At 27.5% G+C, this 19,629-nt stretch overlaps 5 protein-coding genes across 5 annotated transcripts; 1 reads left to right on the top strand and 4 right to left on the bottom strand.

The window, feature by feature from the left end:
- Positions 1-508: 508 nt before the first annotated feature.
- On the top strand, positions 509-2,073 carry MKS88_004915 (RNA methyltransferase; the record flags this gene model as incomplete). The annotated part of the gene is made up of 2 exons (XM_067218129.1): positions 509-1,650; positions 1,839-2,073. 2 exons carry the CDS (start codon positions 509-511, stop codon positions 2,071-2,073), a joined length of 1,377 nt encoding a protein of 458 aa, XP_067071293.1.
- A 514-nt stretch (positions 2,074-2,587) lies between these two features.
- MKS88_004914 (uncharacterized protein) lies at positions 2,588-6,360 on the bottom strand (the record flags this gene model as incomplete). Its single annotated transcript, XM_067218128.1, has 2 exons — positions 2,588-3,582; positions 3,681-6,360. The coding sequence occupies 2 exons, from the start codon at positions 6,358-6,360 to the stop codon at positions 2,588-2,590; spliced, it is 3,675 nt and encodes a 1,224-aa protein (XP_067071292.1).
- A 1,795-nt stretch (positions 6,361-8,155) lies between these two features.
- On the bottom strand, positions 8,156-9,926 carry MKS88_004913 (protein-L-isoaspartate(D-aspartate) O-methyltransferase; the record flags this gene model as incomplete). Its single annotated transcript, XM_067218127.1, has 3 exons — positions 8,156-8,577; positions 8,907-9,060; positions 9,624-9,926. The coding sequence occupies 3 exons, from the start codon at positions 9,924-9,926 to the stop codon at positions 8,156-8,158; spliced, it is 879 nt and encodes a 292-aa protein (XP_067071291.1).
- A 1,988-nt stretch (positions 9,927-11,914) lies between these two features.
- MKS88_004912 (HP12-like protein) lies at positions 11,915-14,053 on the bottom strand (the record flags this gene model as incomplete). Its single annotated transcript, XM_067218126.1, has 1 exon — positions 11,915-14,053. One exon carries the CDS (start codon positions 14,051-14,053, stop codon positions 11,915-11,917), a length of 2,139 nt encoding a protein of 712 aa, XP_067071290.1.
- A 1,494-nt stretch (positions 14,054-15,547) lies between these two features.
- Positions 15,548-16,526, bottom strand: MKS88_004911 (SF-assemblin; the record flags this gene model as incomplete). Its single annotated transcript, XM_067218124.1, has 2 exons — positions 15,548-15,613; positions 15,792-16,526. The coding sequence occupies 2 exons, from the start codon at positions 16,524-16,526 to the stop codon at positions 15,548-15,550; spliced, it is 801 nt and encodes a 266-aa protein (XP_067071289.1).
- Positions 16,527-19,629: the final 3,103 nt, after the last annotated feature.

Genomic DNA, 19,629 nt, shown 5'->3' with positions numbered 1-19,629 from the left:
GTATGAATTTCAAACGTTTTCTCTTGAAGCTAATAAATTTGTAACAACACTACATGCAGGTATTATTTATTTACAGTTACCTACAGTTTATGTATATGTACATTTTCTTTTTCTTTTTTTTTTTTTTCTCTTTCATACATATGTAGATAAAAATGTTCAATCAAGATTAAAAAAAGTATATACTTTTTTTTCTTTTTTTTTTTTTTTGGTAGAAACAGATGGACCTTTTTCTGTTAAGATATTTTTTAATTGCAAATACGAGGAAGAAAAAGAGGAACAGAATAAAAAAAAAAAAAAAAAAAAAAAAAGAGGAAGAAGAAGAAGAAGAAGTATAGAAGCCCAAGAAACAAAAGCGGCAGTAGCAGTGATTCGTAAAAAGTCATGTGAATGAGTTTATAATAATTTATACAATAACAAACAAACAAACAAAAAATATATATTATGTATATGTATGTACGCACGTATGCGCATATTCCCCGGTGAATACAAAACATGAAAAGTTTCAATCATGAAGGAAAAAGGGAAAAAGGATAAAAAGTGTATTGAAAAAATAAAAAAAAAAGTAAAGAAAGGAAGGTATGACAAAAGGACGGAGGGTAAAGCCAAGCATGTTGACGTTCCTACGAATGCACAAATGAACGATGTAGAATTCGTACATACGAATAATTTAGAAGAAACAAAAAATAATCTTAATGAAGATATAAACGAATTCATATCAAAGCGAATACCAAATATTAGTAGAAATTTAAAAGTAGAGTTATTTGTAGCCATACCCTCAACAATAATAAATAATAGAAGCGATGTTATAAAATCATATTTATCAAGTTATTTGGCAAGAATATTTACCATATTTTCTATTTCAAAAGTGTATATCTACGATGATCAGTTAGCAAATGAACGTCTTATAAATAAGCAAACTAACTACAAAAGCAGTGAAAATAACTATTATAAAAAAGAGGATATCAACAAGTGTAATCAGCATGCTGATGGCAGCAACAGGGACGAGGGAAAGAGAAGCAGTAAGAGAAGTAGTAGTATTAGTGATAATATCGTTAGTACGAATAGCAGAAACGGAACATGGGTTGCAAATAGGGAATGCTTTAACCCGCAAACAGAGAAAAAAGAAAAATCGGAATATTCCTACCTGTGCAAATACCTGCATTATAATTTACAATATTTAGAAACTCCACAGTATTTAAGAAAACACTTATTTCCAATAACACATTTTTTAAAACACTCAGGAATTATGAACGCAGTAGATGCTCCTCATCATTTAAGAAGCGATGAATGGCTTCCATTTAGAGAAGGAGTGGTTGTAAAAAAAATATCTAATGGTATTATAGTTGATGTAGGTCTATTTTCAAATGCGTTAATTGAAAATGTTTCTTGTATAGACATAGGAACACGAGTTACTGTTTTATTTGATGCACAATCTTTTGAAATTTTTCGAAAAAAAAATTCGAAAGTTTTATTCACAGCAAAGGTAATACATCCGACTATACCAAAGCAGTATAATGTATATTGGGGATATTCGATAGAAATTTTAAAAAGTTTGAGTGATATTTTTAATTTGCAAGTTGACTGTATCGTAGGTACCTCGGAAAGGGGGCGGGTCATGGATGATGTGCTCTCTTCATTAAAAAACTTTAGGTATGTACTTAAATGTTATAACATAAAACGGACATATAACGTCTTATTTTTATTGTCCTCTGAGCGGCGCGCCATTCGTTTGTTTGGATTGTTTTCCACCACCCATGTATATATACCACCCATTTAATCTCATTTTTGCATTTTACATTTCATGCATTTTTCCATTTCTTCTATTTTGGACTCCGCAGCTCCATCCTCATTGTGTTCGGAAACAGAGATGGATTGGAAGATTTGCTGATCAAGGAAAAAGAAGAAGAGAAAAAAAAGAGCTACAGTGGAGAGAAGAAAAGTAGGATCTTAAATAAAATTTTGAAAAAATTTGACATGTTTATTAACACGTGTCCCTATCAAACATCCAGGACAATAAGAACTGAGGAGGCCGTAACAATAACTCTTTCGTTGTTCCACAACATGCTCAAGTAGTGTTAAGAGCATGTGCGTACATATGTTTATATGGCGTGTTAGCAATATAGCAATAACTGCGTTAATGTACCCGCGTCAACGTAATTGTAGTAGAGTATACGTTTTTTTGCTCGCCCATTTGTCTCTATTATGTGCGCTGGGCATACATAGAACAGGAAAATTCAATTTTATAGTTTTAAAAATTGGTTAGCCAAAAAAAAAAAAAAAAATAAATAAAATAAAATAAAACAAAATAAAACAAAATAAAACAAAATAAAACAAAATAAAACAAAATAAAACAAAATAAAACAAAATAAAACAAAATAAAACAAAATAAAACAAAATAAAACAAAACAAAACAAATTAAATGAACACGTATTTAATAAACATGCACACGTGTAGGCGTGACCTCCCTTGAAATTATCACTCACAGACGTTTTGCTGTCATGTGTTATGAATATGTTTCTGTACACCTGCTCATGGATGCACATGCAGATTTTTTTTTTTTTTTTTTTTTTTTTTTTTGCAGCACTGCTTATATTCGGAAGTAGCAATCTACATCGGTGTTAAACTCCTTCATTTTGTAAATGCGCCTTGCCTTGGTCCTTTGTAGGGTAGAGTGCTTATTTGCTTGCTCATACATAATACTTTTGCATAAAACTTTCCACAGATTTTTAATTTGTTTTGATTTTTCATTTATTAAGAATTCATCTTGTGTTTTTTTTTGTGGTATATATAAATTTTGAAAGGACAATAGATTTTTTTTTTTAATAATTATTTTATCAGCATCTGTTGGTGCATTTTGTCTTTTTCGAAATTTATTAAAAAAATATGAATTATTATATATAATTTTATATGGAATGATTCCCCTAATATGTTTGACAAGTATTTTTAACTTGATGTTGTAAATGCACACATCCTTTGTATTAAGTTCAATAATATTATTTGGTTTCAGATGTGCAAATAGTTTTGTCTTTAACATGTGCAATTTGTTCTTCTTGTCGTAGATGTAATCAAAGGCATCATCATTATCATTCTTATAATCATCTTCATAATCATCCATATTCTTGCTCTCCTCCTTGTTCACACTGTGTACATGTTTACCCCCTCTTTCCCTTTCCTGTATACACATTGCAGCATCACTTGGTGCAGGATCCCCTTCTTTCTCTGTGTCTAAAAATATACTACTATCTTTTATCATGACTTTTCTTTTTTTCAGTTGAAACTCTGCATATAGCGGTACTGTTATTTTATTATATTCATCATATTCATAACTTAAAGGCTGTTCACTATCACTGATGAAGTAATTTTTATTTTCTAAATATTCTCTTCTCATTAAGTTGTAAAGATTTTCTTTTAAGTATACATTTTCTCCTTTAAACAAACCAACAGGTGTATTAGGGTGTATAACTTGGTTCTTTTTTAGCATCGATTTTATAATGTAATAATTCGACTTGACAAAATCGGTTTTTTCCTTAGGTATAGTATTAGTTACAAATAAACTATATAAATATTCTTCATCTAAGTTATCTAGAGCTTTTTCAAATTCGTCGTATTTTTTTTTTGTATTTTTTTTTTTTTATTGAAATAGTAAGATATTCTCCTAAAATTGTCTCTAACAATGTTACATTGTTTGTTCCCTTTAATTATGGTAATATTACTACTACCACTACTAGCATGACTACAATTGTAACTACCGCCAGTGGTGCTACTACCACTGATGCACCTTAACTTATGCCTTACACTGATGTCTTTTAGTATTCCGTATTGATTTATCGATATGAATAAATTGTAATGATCTAAATTATAGAAGTATTTATATACATTACTATTTATGAACAATTTTATATATTTATTCTGCAACGAGTTGACTCTTATCGTATTTGCAAATTTGTTGTATATTATTTCTCCATATTCCATGTCCTCCTTTCCACTACACCAATTGGTAGCACTGTCACTGGTATAACCGTTTTTTAGCTTATTGTTTGCCATTCTCAACTCGTTGATTTGATATAGTAGCATATTTTTCTTGTTAGTTGAGCTGTATATATGGGCTAGCGAATTTACAATTTCAACATTCTCTTCATCCTTCTCAAAATCGTACATCAAGGGGGTCTTTCTCCCTTCGTCCATTTTCCTCCTGACATTTACGGTGGCATTGTGCTTACCGTTTTTTGCGGCATTACACATTGCATTTCTCTTACTAGACATTTCATTATGGCTATCCCTGTCGTTATCACTGTCTTTTTGTATTGTATCCTCCATATATACAATTCTAACCACTCTCTTACTTTTATTGTCATATATAAAAAGTGTATTGTCCTTTTCAATGTACATTTTTCCTTCATGGTTACTACTTAAAATTTTGAATTTTTTATTACTACAATGGTCACTACAATAATTTTCCTTGCTCATTACACTTTTTTTTAGTTGATTCAATACATAATATTTCGTATTATTTTCTTTTATTAAAAAGTCATCAATTTGAATAACTTCTTTGCTATTACGGTTATGTACATTAGTGGCATTATTATTTCTTTCTTTACATTTTTTTTTCTTTTTCTCAGATTTGCTTTTAATTCTGCTTCTTTCTTTTCCCCCTTCGGAAGGAGTGACACAACTGCAGCTGTTCAGGGACTTCCTATCTGAGTTGCAGTTATTTCGCTCATTGCGGTTACTCCTGCTGCTACTCCTGCTGCTACTCCTGTTGCTACTCCTGTTGCTACTCCTGTTGCTACTCCTGTTGCTACTCCTGTTGCTACTCCTGCTGCTATACCCGCCGCTATCCTCACAGCTATCCTCATTGCTGCCCTTTCTCATGAATAGTGAAAGATCGAATTTGTTTGACGCACTGCTCTTTCTTTCCTTTTTGTACGTCCTTATCTCCTCTGGATTTTTCGGCAAGGGTAATAAAATATGAAACATTTTGGTCTCATACTGTGATAAATTGTCATTTTTTGAAAAATTAAACAAATTGAAATAGTATATATTATAACAAAAAAAAAAAGACACCCATTTATTAAAACTAGTGGAATAACACTCGGAGAAAATATTAAACTGTGTTGTTTCATCTTTATAACCACTTTTGCTTTTTTTTTTTTTTTCTTCATTTTTTTTTTTCTGATCATCATATTTTAAAAAATCTTCTCTCTCGATAATAATAACATCATCATCGCAGTCGCTGCTACTATAGCAGTTGTCATCATCCCTAGCGCCTCCGACACCACCAACATAATTATTTTCGCTGTTACCTCCCCATACGGTTTTGTCATGAGCACCCCTTTCACGATCCACATTAATGTACTGCTTAAAAAATATATTCTTACTAATATCTTCATAATAATTATCACAACACATTTTCATTAATTTATTTTTACGAGTACTATCTATTTCGTTTTTTAAATTTGGGAGTGTAAAACATATACGACTAGGTATATTTAAATACCTACACAAACAAATAAAAATTAAATGTATGATTACATTATTGGCTCTCCTTCTTTGAATACTTCTAACTATTCTAAATATAAATGATCCTTTAATATTTTTAGAAATAATTTTATCCCCAGCTATCCAAGTTTTACTGTCAGAAACAAATTCGAATGAATTTTTTATAAATAGAAATAAATATATAGGGTCTTTATATAATTTATTATTACAATTACTGTTTTTATAATTAACATAGACAGAATATATCATTGCTTGTAAAAATTTATTATTACAAATATTATTTAAGAAATAGATGTGTCCAATCCAACATAACATAAATGTTATCAATTTGTTATCCTCTATTTTCTTATGCATATTCTGATTTCTTAGCTCTTGAAATTTTTTTAATTCCGAAGTGGACAATTTGGAGCAGGCTATTTCATCGTCGGTGTTTTCATCATCAAATTTTGAACTATCATCAATAAGAATCTTGTTTTCATTTTTTGATTTCTTTTTATAACTAGAGGGATCTTTATATGATGTCTTGTTTATTTTTTCTTTTCCCATATTTTTATTTGGTATCCCATATGCTTTTTCTTTTTTCCCTTTTTCAATAACTTGTACATCGTTATCTGAACTTCTATCATCATTTGAATTACTACCATTACTGACATTATCTTCAAAATAAAGAAATTCGTTTTCATTGATGTTCAATAATATTTCGTTATGTAAAATGCTTTCTTCATTTCTCTCATCCTCTTCACTTGTTAGCTTTTTGCTATTTTGTAATATTTCTAATTCCTCATCCCCAAATAATTCTCTATCAATTTCATTAAATTCTATCTCTGCGCATCTTTTGGTCGTTCTTCTCTTTCCTTCCATTTTATTCTTAAATTATTTTTACTAAAAGGAGGAAGAAATGAAAAAAGGAAAACAGCAGCTCACATTTTGCTCGTTTGAACAAGTGCCTTGTGATTTCCCAGCCTGGTGGGGTGCATGCGTCCAAAGATGTATGCATGTATTTTTATTTATGTATACACTTATTCATTTATATGTGTATATATATGTATATATTTATATATTTCTTTCTTTTTTTTATATCATTTTTTTTTTTTTTTTTTTATGGCAATTTCACTTGCGTTCAATTTAAATTTCCTAGTGTCTTGATCTTCTTTAAATATTAGAAGAGTTAATAAAATTCTACATTATTTTACGTCTTATATTTATTTCATTGTTCGAGGCAACTATAGACCTCTCTTCAAGCAGCTTTGCGCGCGCTCATATATATGAATATATGCATGAACATACATAACGAATAAATCCTAAAACCTATCTTCCCCGAACTATTTTTTTTTTTTTTTTTTTAAATGCACACAAAATTATTTTTTTATAAGCTTTTTATTTAATGCCTTATTAAAAAGAATAGCAGATGAATTTTGTATTGTAGTCCTTAGTGTTACAGTTAAACGGTTTAAACAAAAAAAAAAAAAAAAAATAAATAATTAAGTTCACATGTATTTAAATACTAAAAACGAAAAGAATATATTAAAACAAAAAATTTAGGTAACTGCAGGAATAAGTATAAGCAGTTACATATGAGGCCATATATATATGTATGTATATATGTATATATGTATGTATATATGTATATATGTATGTATATATGTATGTATATATGTATATATGTATGTATATATGTATGTATATATGTGTATATATATGTATATATGTATGTATATATGTATATATGTATGTATATATGTATATATGTATGTATATATGTATGTATATATGTATATATGTATGTATATATGTATGTATATATGTGTATATATATGTATATATGTATGTATATATGTATATATATATATATGTATATCCGTGCGTATACGTGTGAATAATTAAGGAGCGATTTATGCATTAATCAAAGGGACATTTATATACAAAGGCTTATCAAAAGGGAAAATTGCAAATAGGTCAGCGAAAATTTTTCAAGCTTTTTTATTCGGAGAATTTTTTTTCGATTACAATTTGCTAATAAGTCAAAGTAACGCACGTAAGTAAGTATGAATATATAGAATTTGTATATGTATATGCACATGTAGATATTTGCAAATATAAAAGTAAAAACGAAATAAACACCATAAAATATACGTACATAAAAATAGGCCATATGTGCAAACGAAATACAGTGCAACATTCTACGTATATGATTCATTCTTCATGGATGGAATTGTGTGCCCCTTAAAAAGTATAATGTATATTATTAGGCTTATGATAATAACGAAAAAATAAGGAAATGATTCTTCAAATATTTTCTCTCAAAAGATACTCAGTTTTGACACTATTTAATCATATTATATGATAATATATTTGTTAAGAATTTATAAGCTATAATCCCTCTTTGGTGGTATGCATAGTGAAGCTATAAGAAAAGCAGAGCAGCGGAGCGTTCATTTAAATTATACATATATATATATATATAACAAAAAAAGGAAAAATGAAAAATGAAAAAAGAAGAAAAAAAAAAAAAAAAAAGCAAAATGTGAGAAGCGAGAAGCGAAAAGTGAGAAGCTAAGAGCGAATATATAAAATCGAAAGGAATCCTTGTTTCTTTCTCGTGAGAAATATTGTTATACAGTGTGAATTTCAAAATTTTACGTGTTGATAATTATGGTTAATTCTTTTTTAAAGTAACAAAACAAACATCAAATAATCTATCTTTAATAATTTTTCCATTCTTTTTGGTAATTTCATATAAAACTTGTGTATATCCCTCTTCTAAGGGTATAATCAATTTACCATTTTCTGCTAATAAATCAATTAAAATCTCTGGAAGTTCGCTGGCTGATGCACCTACATGAATAGCGTCGAATAAACCCAATTCCTCTTTTTCTTGTTCATTTACTTGATAAATATTTTTGTGAATAATTTTAAAATTATCTATATGTAATAACTCAGGTTTGTCACGTTTTATATTTTCAATAGAAAAATTTACTACATCTTTTACTCTCTCTAATCCTATTACAAAAGAATTTTTATTTTCCAGCACATTTGTTCTTATAGCCATACATACCGTTAAATAACCTGACCCTGAGCCTTTTCAGGGAAATACATTAAAAAAAAAAAAAAAAAAATTAGTACACATATATATATATATATATATATATATATAAATATACATTTTTAACAAGTTTATAAAAACAACAAAATGAAGTGCTTATGTATAACATATAACGCAAGGTCCACGTGAAAAAAATTCATTTGCATTTGCACACATAAATTATTGAGTCAATGTGCAAAAACTTAACTCGCGCATGTGCTGCACACAGACAAGGACACAGATACAGACACATATATACATATATATATATATATATATATATATATATGTGTATTTTTTTTTTTTTTTTTGTTCATAAAATTACCAACATCAATTGCTCGCGATCCTGGCTTTAGCACATTCATTAATCGCTTTAATGATAAGGCATGCATGTGAGGAGAAGATATGGTAACACCATGACTAATATACACTGGTGTGTCCACATAGGGATTTTCTTTTATGTATTTCCCTCGGTCCACCTACAAATGTATATTTGCACGTATGAATATGCGTGTATGTATATATACATATATCTTATAAGTGTATATTTTAGCGTATATACATGTGTGTGTTCGTTGTGTACACATGTGTATGGATGTTTGTAATAAATAAAAAAAAAAAAAAAAAAAAAAACGTTATTATAATTATCTTATATGTGCATATACAATATTATATATATGAGTATCTTCCTTCATATGGTGTACACATAATGTATTGTATGATGAATGATTTGGCACATTAAAAATTTATTACTTCTTTATATGCTTTATACAAGTATTTGCAGCTGTATTTTCCTAATTTTATAATATATATTCACTCTGTGTGTGTGTGTTATATATATATATATATATATATATATATATATATATATATATATATATATATATATACATATACACATATATGTATACATATATATACACATATATGTATACATATATATATATGCATATTTAAACTATTTTTCCATTTTGTATTTTTATACATTTCACATTTTTCATTATTTTAAAAAAAAAAAACTTATATGTTATATTCGTTAAACCTGTAACATTGTGTCATATACTTCATCATCGTCAATTATTCCTCTATTTTTAAGATTATCAATTAAGCTTTTATGATTATTTTCTGCTAAAGTGTACATAGTATTTATTCTAGTGTATTTTTCAGTTTTCCTTTGCAAATTATATTTCAAAGGCTTGAGATAAGAAAATTTGTTAACCCTTTCAATATGCTTGCAAAATAACAAACTTGTTAATTGTGATTCCGATGTTAACTTTCGTGAAAGATCAAAACAAATTCTTAAAAATGTTTTATAAATAAGTACTTTTAAAAGTGAATAGTACATTTTGCGATTTTATTTTATTTTTTTTCTTTTTAAAAAAAAATAAAATATTTCTTATTTTTCTTTTTTTTATTTTTATATCAATATTTTTTCTCTTTTTTCTTTTTTCTTTTTTTTTTTTTTTTTTGGCATACGTGAATATTCAATAATTTGAGGTAATTCATGTTTTGCATTTAGTGGAGAAAAAAAAAAAAAAAATTATATATAAAATATGTACAGTATGTTCCATGTGCTCAATTTGTACAAATATATGCAACATTTACAGTATGTTCAACATGTACAGAATGTTCAAAACGTAGTATTACATATGCATGTAATACATAAATATATATTTATATATGTATATATATATGGCTTTTACATTTAAGCAAAAAAAATAACGTTTGTGTCTTCAAAAAAGCTTTGAAATACTTCTTATACGACTTAAATATATTTACAAAAGTTAATAAAACAAAAAGATTTCCTTATTTGCTACATTTCATAATTTCGCTTACTCGTGTGTTATCAATAGACATATGATCTAATTGTGCAAACTAGAATAAATTATAGCAAAAGTGGAAAAATAGAGGAAAATATTGCTAAAATGATGATATTCCTTTACGCGAATATAGTTTTCAATTTCGTGTTTGCATGTATATACATGTGTAAGTATATATTTATATAAAATATGTATTACTAACATGCCTGTTAAGATGCTCTACTTGTACACATCTGTATACGAGAGATTTATTAGATACTTTGTATGAAGTATATATATATATAATTTATGCCACTGTGTTATAATTTTTAATAATGAAAAATAGTGGAAATTGTTTATAGAGAAAAAATTGTGGACGAAAAAATAAAAAAAAAAAAAAAAGCAAAGAGATCATTTTATACATAAAAATTTTCTAATGGTTTACTGAAGCAGTAATAGGTTGAAAAATAATCAAGAAATAAACAGATAACAAATTATAAACGGGTGTAAAATGAAAAATGATACAAAAATATGTACACGACAACACATAAAAGAAAAAAAAAAAAAAATAATAAAAGTAAAATGGGAAAAGTATTAAAAATAGTTGGCTGAGATTGCTTTTGTAATCATTAAAAACAAAATTAAACACATAATAACGAAAAAAAAATAAAAAGTATAAAACATTGTTGTATAAGCATGTGCATATATATATAAATATACATATAAATGTATGTGTGTGTATATACAAACAATTGAATGAGCAGTAGAACATAAAAAATAAAATTATAATACCATATGTTATTTTATTCAAAGAATATTATTACACACATAATTTTTTTTTGTTCTACCTGTTAATCTGAAGTGAGATTTTATCACATTTTTTGGAATATTTTATAGGAGATATTATTAACTGTTCATAAATTTTTTATTCTATATATCTACCATTGCTAGTATCCCGGGCTTACTACAACACAACATGTTACTTATGGCTTAGTATTTGTTTGTCACTTTGTTTCATATTGTTTTATTATTTTTTTTTTTTTACTTTGATTCACTGTGTTTCATTTTGTTCCATTTTGTTTTATTTTATTTTTTACTTTATAGTTACTTTAAGTTTTACGAATTTAAATGTTACACCCGTCTGTGTTGTAATACGAACTATTCATATTTCCTGTCCTTTCGTGTGCATATTAATTAAGTACATTCCTCCAATATTCCTGCTGCATTTGTTGTAAAACAAGACTTGTGCATTTGATTATTTGTTTGTCTGTTTGTTTGATTATTTGTTTGTCTGTTTGTTTGATTATTTGTTTGTCTGTTTGTTTGATTATTTGTTTGTTTGTTTGTTTGATTATTTGTTTGTTTGTTTGTTTGTTTGTTTATTTATTCATTCATTTATTCTTTTTCTTTCTTTTTTCCAAAACGCTTTTATTCCTCTTAATCGCTTTAATAGATTTATTCGGTACAATCACTTTATTCGTTTCGCTCGCTTCACCGTTTTGCGCCTTTGCACTTAGCACGTTGCACACTTTTGTCAAATTGTGTTTTGCTTTTTTTTGTTCATCTTGTTATTAACAAATTTTTTTTCAATGTTGACTCCATTTTCATTGTCTTCCATTTTGGAGGAATATTTTATATGTTTTTCTTTTATTTGATGGCTTTGTATTAAATTTTCGTTTTTCAAATTTTTCATATCTGTATCTTCTTTATCGTTAATAATCCCCTTGCCATCTGTTATAGCACTTTTTGAATTTATAGGTTTTTCTTCATTTACAATTACATTACTTATTTTTGCGTACTCATAATCATTTGATTCATTATGATTTTTTATAAAATTTTTAATATTTTCTACAGTCAGTTCATGTTCATTTGAATTTGCGTCCGTACTTTGTTCGTTTCGTTTTTCATTCAAAGTATAATGTTGTTCCTTTTTTTCGCTCTCCAGACCAGCAATCTCGTTTTCGTTTGAGTTATTACTACCCTTGGTACTACCACTGTTATTCACACTAACGGTTAAATTTTCCGCGCCGCTTGTGCCAAACACTTGGGACACACTGCGAATTTGCGCAAGTTTCTCATCCTCCCCGTTTATAACTTGATTAGAGCTACCATTATTAACAAATTTTTCATCAGTTACACTGCTTAACTGATGGATATCATTAATGTCATAACGGTATTGCGTAAATTGTGCTGAGCCAGTTCCTTGTTCTTTTTCGTCTTCTTGCATATTAGCAATGTTGTTATAACTTCCACTAGAAGAAGATACAGGATCGTTATAATATAAGTGAGATGTTAAACTACCTACTTTATCTGACAGTTTCTTATTGTAGGAAGAGGTAACACTCGGTTTCATTTTATTGAAATTGTTAAAAATACTGTATGAATTGTTCAGGTTAAAATTTTTATTTATATAAATATTATGCATGTACAGAACTTCTTTCATTTCAGATATTTCTTTTCGTAAATCCTCAATTACATTTATATATGATTTCAATTCTAATATATCTGAATTTTTATTAGTATTACGTTTATTTAATAAATTTTCAGAATTTATTTGGATATTTTTTTGTGACGTTTCTAATATATATGAAAATATACATGTCGATAAAATAATAATAATTGAAATGATTACTAAAAGAATTGTAAGTCGAAATATTTTTTTTATCTTTAATTGTTTTTTTATTTCCATAATTTTTTTATCACTTAATTTATTTTTCATTTTTATATTTTTCGAATTTATTTTATCAAGTTTAACTGACATGTCCGTATAGTATGGCAAAATCATATTGTACTTATTCGAAAATAAATATCCTATAATACTGTTCATATAAGAATTGGATTTATTTTTTTTTAAATTATTTTTATGTATATTATTTTTCGAATCTTCTCCAGTTATATCATCATCAGACAAATAATTATTTTTAATATTTCGGTATTTGTTATAATTTTTTTTTCTGTGCATATTTTCAAAGATCCCACTTTTCGCGTGTATATTATATTCACTGTTGTTACTAAAGAAGTTACTTGAATCATACTTCTTCATTCCTTTTGTGTTATTATCTACACTTGTGAATTGAATAGCATTTGATCGATTATGTTCAGTTCGGAAAATTGGCATTACTTCATTCTTACGTTTATGTTCTTCACTAAGTAAATCATCTTTTGAAATCCCCTTTGCCACGCCGTTTGATATGCTATTTAATGTGCCATTTGCTACATCATTTGCTAGATTATTTGCTACTTCACTTGCCACTTCACTTGCCACTTCATTTGCTACTTCACTTGCCACTTCATTTGCTACTTCACTTGCCACTTCATTTGCTACTTCATTTACTACGTCATTTATCTCATTTCTTTTTCTGATCTCGTTCAGGTTTACATTCCCGTTAACACTATAGTCTGTACTTTCATTATCGTTTATATTTCCCTTATCGCCTGTCAAAATGATTACAGGCAACTTTGGGTCCTCGCTCTTAGGGTTGTTTTCATATAGTCTGTTATGCATTTCTTCGCTATTCATAATTTTCATGAAATAATGAATTTTTTTATGATCACTGTAATTTTTTTCAAAACATTCTTGCGAGCAATAAAATATCTGCTTGTTGTGTTTTAAACAAATGGGGCAACAAATAGTGGTATCCGTAACAACTCCGCAGCCCGAACATACAGTCATTTAATCGCCGAGGGGGGGAGAGGGAATTAACGTATGTTTAAATATATATATATATATGTATATATATGTAAGTATATGTATGTAAATGCGCGCGTATGTACGTATATATATGGATATGCTCATGTTTGTACATACGTATCAGCCATAACTGTCCTGAATTACCAAATATGTGCGATGTGACCTTTTTTTACCTTAACTGTTCATGCGAAAAATAACGAAATAAAAGCAAAACAAAAATGATAAAAAAAATTTATTCCATTATACTCCTATTAGTTCGAAAAATGCTCACGGACTTGTGTAAAATATGCATATATACGTAACATGTATGTACATGTATATATATGTAAGTATAAATTATATATATAAATACATATGTGTAACTCTGCTGCCACACAAAAATTAATATCCTTTTGCGAGTGACAACACTATTATGTTACATCCTTCTGCGTATATTAAATAGTTTTATATAATTTACTTTTTCCGCACTACAATAATTATAAATTTTTTTAACACAAAATGAAAACTTTTAAGGGCAAAGGGGAGTTGAACAAGAATTATGGGAACAAGAGCAGTTCAGGTACGCACTTATATAAAAACATTGTATACATATATAAACATGTATATAATATATATATATTTATACACGCTTACCGATACAAATTTATAGCTGCGACAGTACAAAAAGAATCTTTTTTAACAAAAAAAAAAAAGAAAAAGAGTTGACTTATTTTTATGGTATTTTTTTTCTTAAAATGCAAAATTTTCTTTTTTTTTTTTTCAACTATAATTTACTTAAATGAAAAGGAAAAAAATAAATTCACTACAAAATGACAAAAAAAAAAAAAAATGAGCTACAAAAAAAAATATTTACATATTATAAAAAAAGAAAAAAAAAATTTCACTGAAAAATAGGGAAAATAAAAATTTACGATGAAAAAAAAATAAACAACCACAAACGAGCAAACAGAGAAATAAATAAAATCAAACAGGCAAACAGAGAAATAAACAAAACCACACAAACAAACAGAGAAATAGATAACCCGAAAAACAAAAAAACAAGAAAACAAAAAAAGGAGTAGCAAAATAACAGTGTTTAATTTTCGTTACTAATTTTTTTTGGGGAAAGAACGATAAACGTAAAATAAGCTAAATATAGATACACAATGTTGAATGGAAAGAGAATACAAAAAAAAAAAAAAAGCTCATCGAAATATTCAGTAGTATTAACATATACATGGAAAAAAAAAGAAACATTTAAATATGTTTGCAAATTTAATTACGGAGAAAAACGAAAAAAATTTTAGTTTTAAATTGAGAATTCTCAAGTGTTACATAGAGGAACACTTGCAAATTTTATTCAATAGGATGGAAGGCGGCAAATAAAATTGTACAAATCATATATGTGCTCATGTTCCATTATGCATATATATATATATATATATACATGTATAAACGTATAAGCATAAACCTTGGCTTCTAACCATTGGTGTTAAATCAGTGGCTGTTTGTAATAACGGACTGTAATGCTTTTTGCAGAACACTAGTGTATTTGTTCATGGCCTGTAGAAGGAAAAAATAAGGATGAAAAATAATAAAATTTATGAAAATATGTGAAAAGGTATGGAATTTTAAGAAAATTTATGGAAAAATAAGAAAACTTATGAAAAGTGAGAAAAATTAGGAAAAATAGGAAAAAAGAAGCAAAACATAACTGACAAAAAAAAAGACAGAATCGTACTTGTATGATATCATCGTCCGACTGTTCTCTCGCCTTTATGGTTAAAGCAAGCGCATCCTTTATCTCTTCAATATCTTCGACAAAAACATTTTTGAAGTTCATATCTTCATCAAAATCATAGTGCAATAATTTGTCACTTTCATTTTTGAGCATAATTAAATCTTCTTGCTTAAAGGAAATTTCACTTTGAATTTTACTATTTATGTACGCATTAATGTTTTCTATTTTACCGAATAATATATTATCTCTCTTTTTTTTATTATTTATATATTTATTAATTACAATTTGAAAGTCAGATATTTCTCTTTTTAAGCTTATCATTTCTGTTTGAATTTTTGTAGGTAATTCTACTTTTATTTGTCCAATAACTTTTTCTAATTCTTCACATTTTTTTATAATTTTGTCCAAATCTAAAGAAATTTTTTCAATTTTTGCAGTTATTTTATTTAAAACATTATTTATCATATCATTTGCAGTATGTTCAATTAACTGCTGGATATTTTTATTTGCTTCAATTCGTTTTTTTACTTCAATATTTATATTCCTTTCAATTCTTAATATATCATATTTTATTTCTTGGTAATAATTCTCTCCCTCTATTTTTTTATTTAGCCGTTCGTCCAAAAAAGTCGACTCATTTAAATATGACATGTCAGGAATTTTATTTCTGCTCATATTTAAGTCATACGTCAAATTCCCTTCAGACGTCGTGGAGCTTTCGCAATTGTCAATCATGGTTAAAATTTTGCAGAGTGGTCGAGAAGAGTAAGATAAAGTTCAGCCGAAAGAAATGAGTTATAAAAATTAAGCTGAAAAAATGGAGTTATAAATATTAAGCTGAAAAAATGGAGTTACAAAAATTAAGTTGAAAATTTTGAGTAATAAAAATTAAGTTATCAACGTGAGGTCATCAACTTGAGATCACCAACGTGGGGTCATCAACTTGAGATCATCAACTTGAGATCATCAACGTGAGGTCAGTAAAATTATTTTATTACATTTAATTTGTCTCAGCTATGTGAAGAGAATACTGGTGAGGGTATAAGATCTCAACAGTTAAGCACTTGTAACTCTTACAAATACCCATTTGCAAATGGTGTGTGCAGACTCAATGAAATAAGCGCGAATTGAAAAAGATACGCGTACACATCGTTAATAGGTGAAGCGGTAAAAAGGGGGGGGGGCAAAGTACACGGCTACTGAGCTAGTGTTATATATATATATATATGCATATACGTATATATGTGTGTGCATATGTGTGTTTATTTCCAAACAGTAATTTTTATGTTAATTTCTGGTCATATCACTCATATTTTCTTTTGTTCTATGATTTTGTTTTATTTAAAATAAATAAAACGCATATTTTATATATATATATTTTTTTTTTTTGCTGAGAAAATTTAATTTCAAATTGCTGCAAAAATTCTAAAAAGAATAAGTATGCAATTTGCTTGTAATTAAATGCTTACACGTTATGCACTTTGCAGAATTATGTATTTGCAACTCTGCGCCATTTGTTCGTACTTTCGCAAGTTTTGTCGTCTGCTCGTTCCCCTCTCGCTTAACATTTGTTGGTTCATTCGTTTAATTGATTTTCTTGTTCGTTAATTCGTTTAACTGATTTTTTTGTTCGCTCGTTCATTCGTTTTCCCCATTTTTAGCCATTTATATGTTGACTGTGCATCATATAAATAAAAGTATTTTTATCATTACCATTTTTTTTCTTTTTCGTTTTTTTTTTTTTTCTTTTTTTTTCTTTTTCATTTTTTTCTTTTTCTTTCTTTCTTTTCTTTTTCTTTTAAACACCCATATAAAATATAGTACACCCATTGGAGCGCAAAAGGATACATTTTAAATGTTCATCCCAACTTTTATATATTTGAGAATTAAGAAAAGGAAAAAAATTTCAAATTGTCTTTAAAAAATTGCTAATAGTTATTGCATATGAGGAGATGGAGGTGTGTAAATAAGTATGGTACAAATATGTAATGAGTACACGCAGTACCCCTACATACGTATATATAAAATGTACGTTCGCGTAGGTGTGCAAAATGTGTGGCAAAAACAAACAAGAATTTTTCAAAGCGTAACATCCTTTTAAGCTTTATCACATTGCAAAAAATTATTCTGAAGAGTTTTGTGTATACATTTAACAGTTAATTAAAAAAATACAGTGAGTGCACATTTACGTTAATGTACATTAGTTCTATCTTATGAGTTTTTATATGGGTCTTCAAAAGGTGAATGTCATTGAGTTATATAACAATACGGTTATATAACTCATTATTAAGAGAATATATCCATACATATATATATATATATATATATATGTATGTATGGGTATATGTACATGTGTATGTAAGGAGTTTACATATATATGTACACTTGTTTTAAAATTATATTTCCAAACAAAATATTCCCCCCTTTGTATGTAAAAATTTCCAAGTGGATGTACTAATACTCCTTTTTGATGTTCCTCTTCAGCTTTCTTAAAGTAAATATGTATATATTACACACATACTTGTGGACATATACATATAGCAGCTAACTGTATGGAACAAATGGGTTCATATATTCCCTCCGATCAAATATAGAAGGCAATTTTGGAAAAACAAAAACATTCATAACAAATTAAATCGTTTCTTGAGGGTTATTCTCTGTGATGAAAACTTATCGTCTGGTGAGAACCTGCACGGATGAGCTGAGAATGTTACGTTTCCGTTGATCAGGGGCTAGAAAGGAATATGTGGAACCAACGTAAAATGTAGCAAAGTAATATGAAGGGACATAAAATGATGCAAAGTAATATGAAGCGAATGTAACATGTAACAAACTAGCAAGAAATTTGAAGAAATAAAATTATATTTGAAAAATTGCGCATTAAATATGTAATTATATAAGTACATTAAAAAAAAAAAAAAAAAAAAAAAAAAGAGCAACAAATGTAGTGTTTCAAAAAATCCTAAAATATTATTTCTTTTTCATTACCTTAACAGTGTAAACCCTTTTTCCGTTTTCATCCAAGTAATACCTTAGCATGTACATTGTTTGCAAAAAAATTTAGCATATATTTAACAGAAAGTTTAATTGTACGTTGAAGTACAAATTTAAAATTTAATTTTTAGCTTAAATTTAAATTTAAGTTTATGTTTGTCGTTTTAACACTTATTATAAAATTCAAGAAAGGGGGAAAATAATAATATTTTTAAAAATTGACGTTAATTTTTTTTTTTTTTTTTTTTTTTTTAAGCTTTCTTAAAATATTCTTTCTTGTTTTGTTGATATATTGCTATATCTCTGTACTGCTACAATACTACACTGCTGCACTGTTACACTACTACACTGCTAAACTAAACCGGTTTGTTTATATTTTTACTCTTAAGCTTTACCCATAGGCGAAACAAAAAAAGATATATAAAAACATGTAAACATTTGAGCGTAGCTAAAAATTTACTCATGTTAAATATGTATATATATGTAAGTAAAAGTTGTATATTGAATACTACAAATCAGAATTTTTTGCTTCATTTTATGGCTGGATTTTTTATTTTTCTATTTATTTTTATTTTTATTTTTATTTTTTTTTATTTTATTTTTTTTGTCGCAGTTATCATATCTGCAGTTTTCGCATATTTTTGTTCTCCTTTAATGATGCTGATAATAATATGATTTTACTCCGCTTAATAACTACTTAGGGTTCTTTACCAAAGGAAAAATTGAAAATTCATCTTTTCCTTCCCGTCCCGTCTTTCTCCTTCGAGCTCCTTTCCTTCCCTTTCCATCCCCCCATTCTTTTTTTTTTTTTTTTTATCTTTTTCGTCTGCGTCTCCCTCTTTTT

The sequence above is a fragment of the Plasmodium brasilianum genome, chromosome 13 (genome assembly GCF_023973825.1).
Source record: "Plasmodium brasilianum strain Bolivian I chromosome 13, whole genome shotgun sequence".
In the NCBI taxonomy this organism is placed as follows: domain Eukaryota; phylum Apicomplexa; class Aconoidasida; order Haemosporida; family Plasmodiidae; genus Plasmodium; species Plasmodium brasilianum.
The sequence above is the reverse complement of the archived record's forward strand: the minus strand, read 5'-3'. Positions and strand labels throughout refer to the sequence as shown.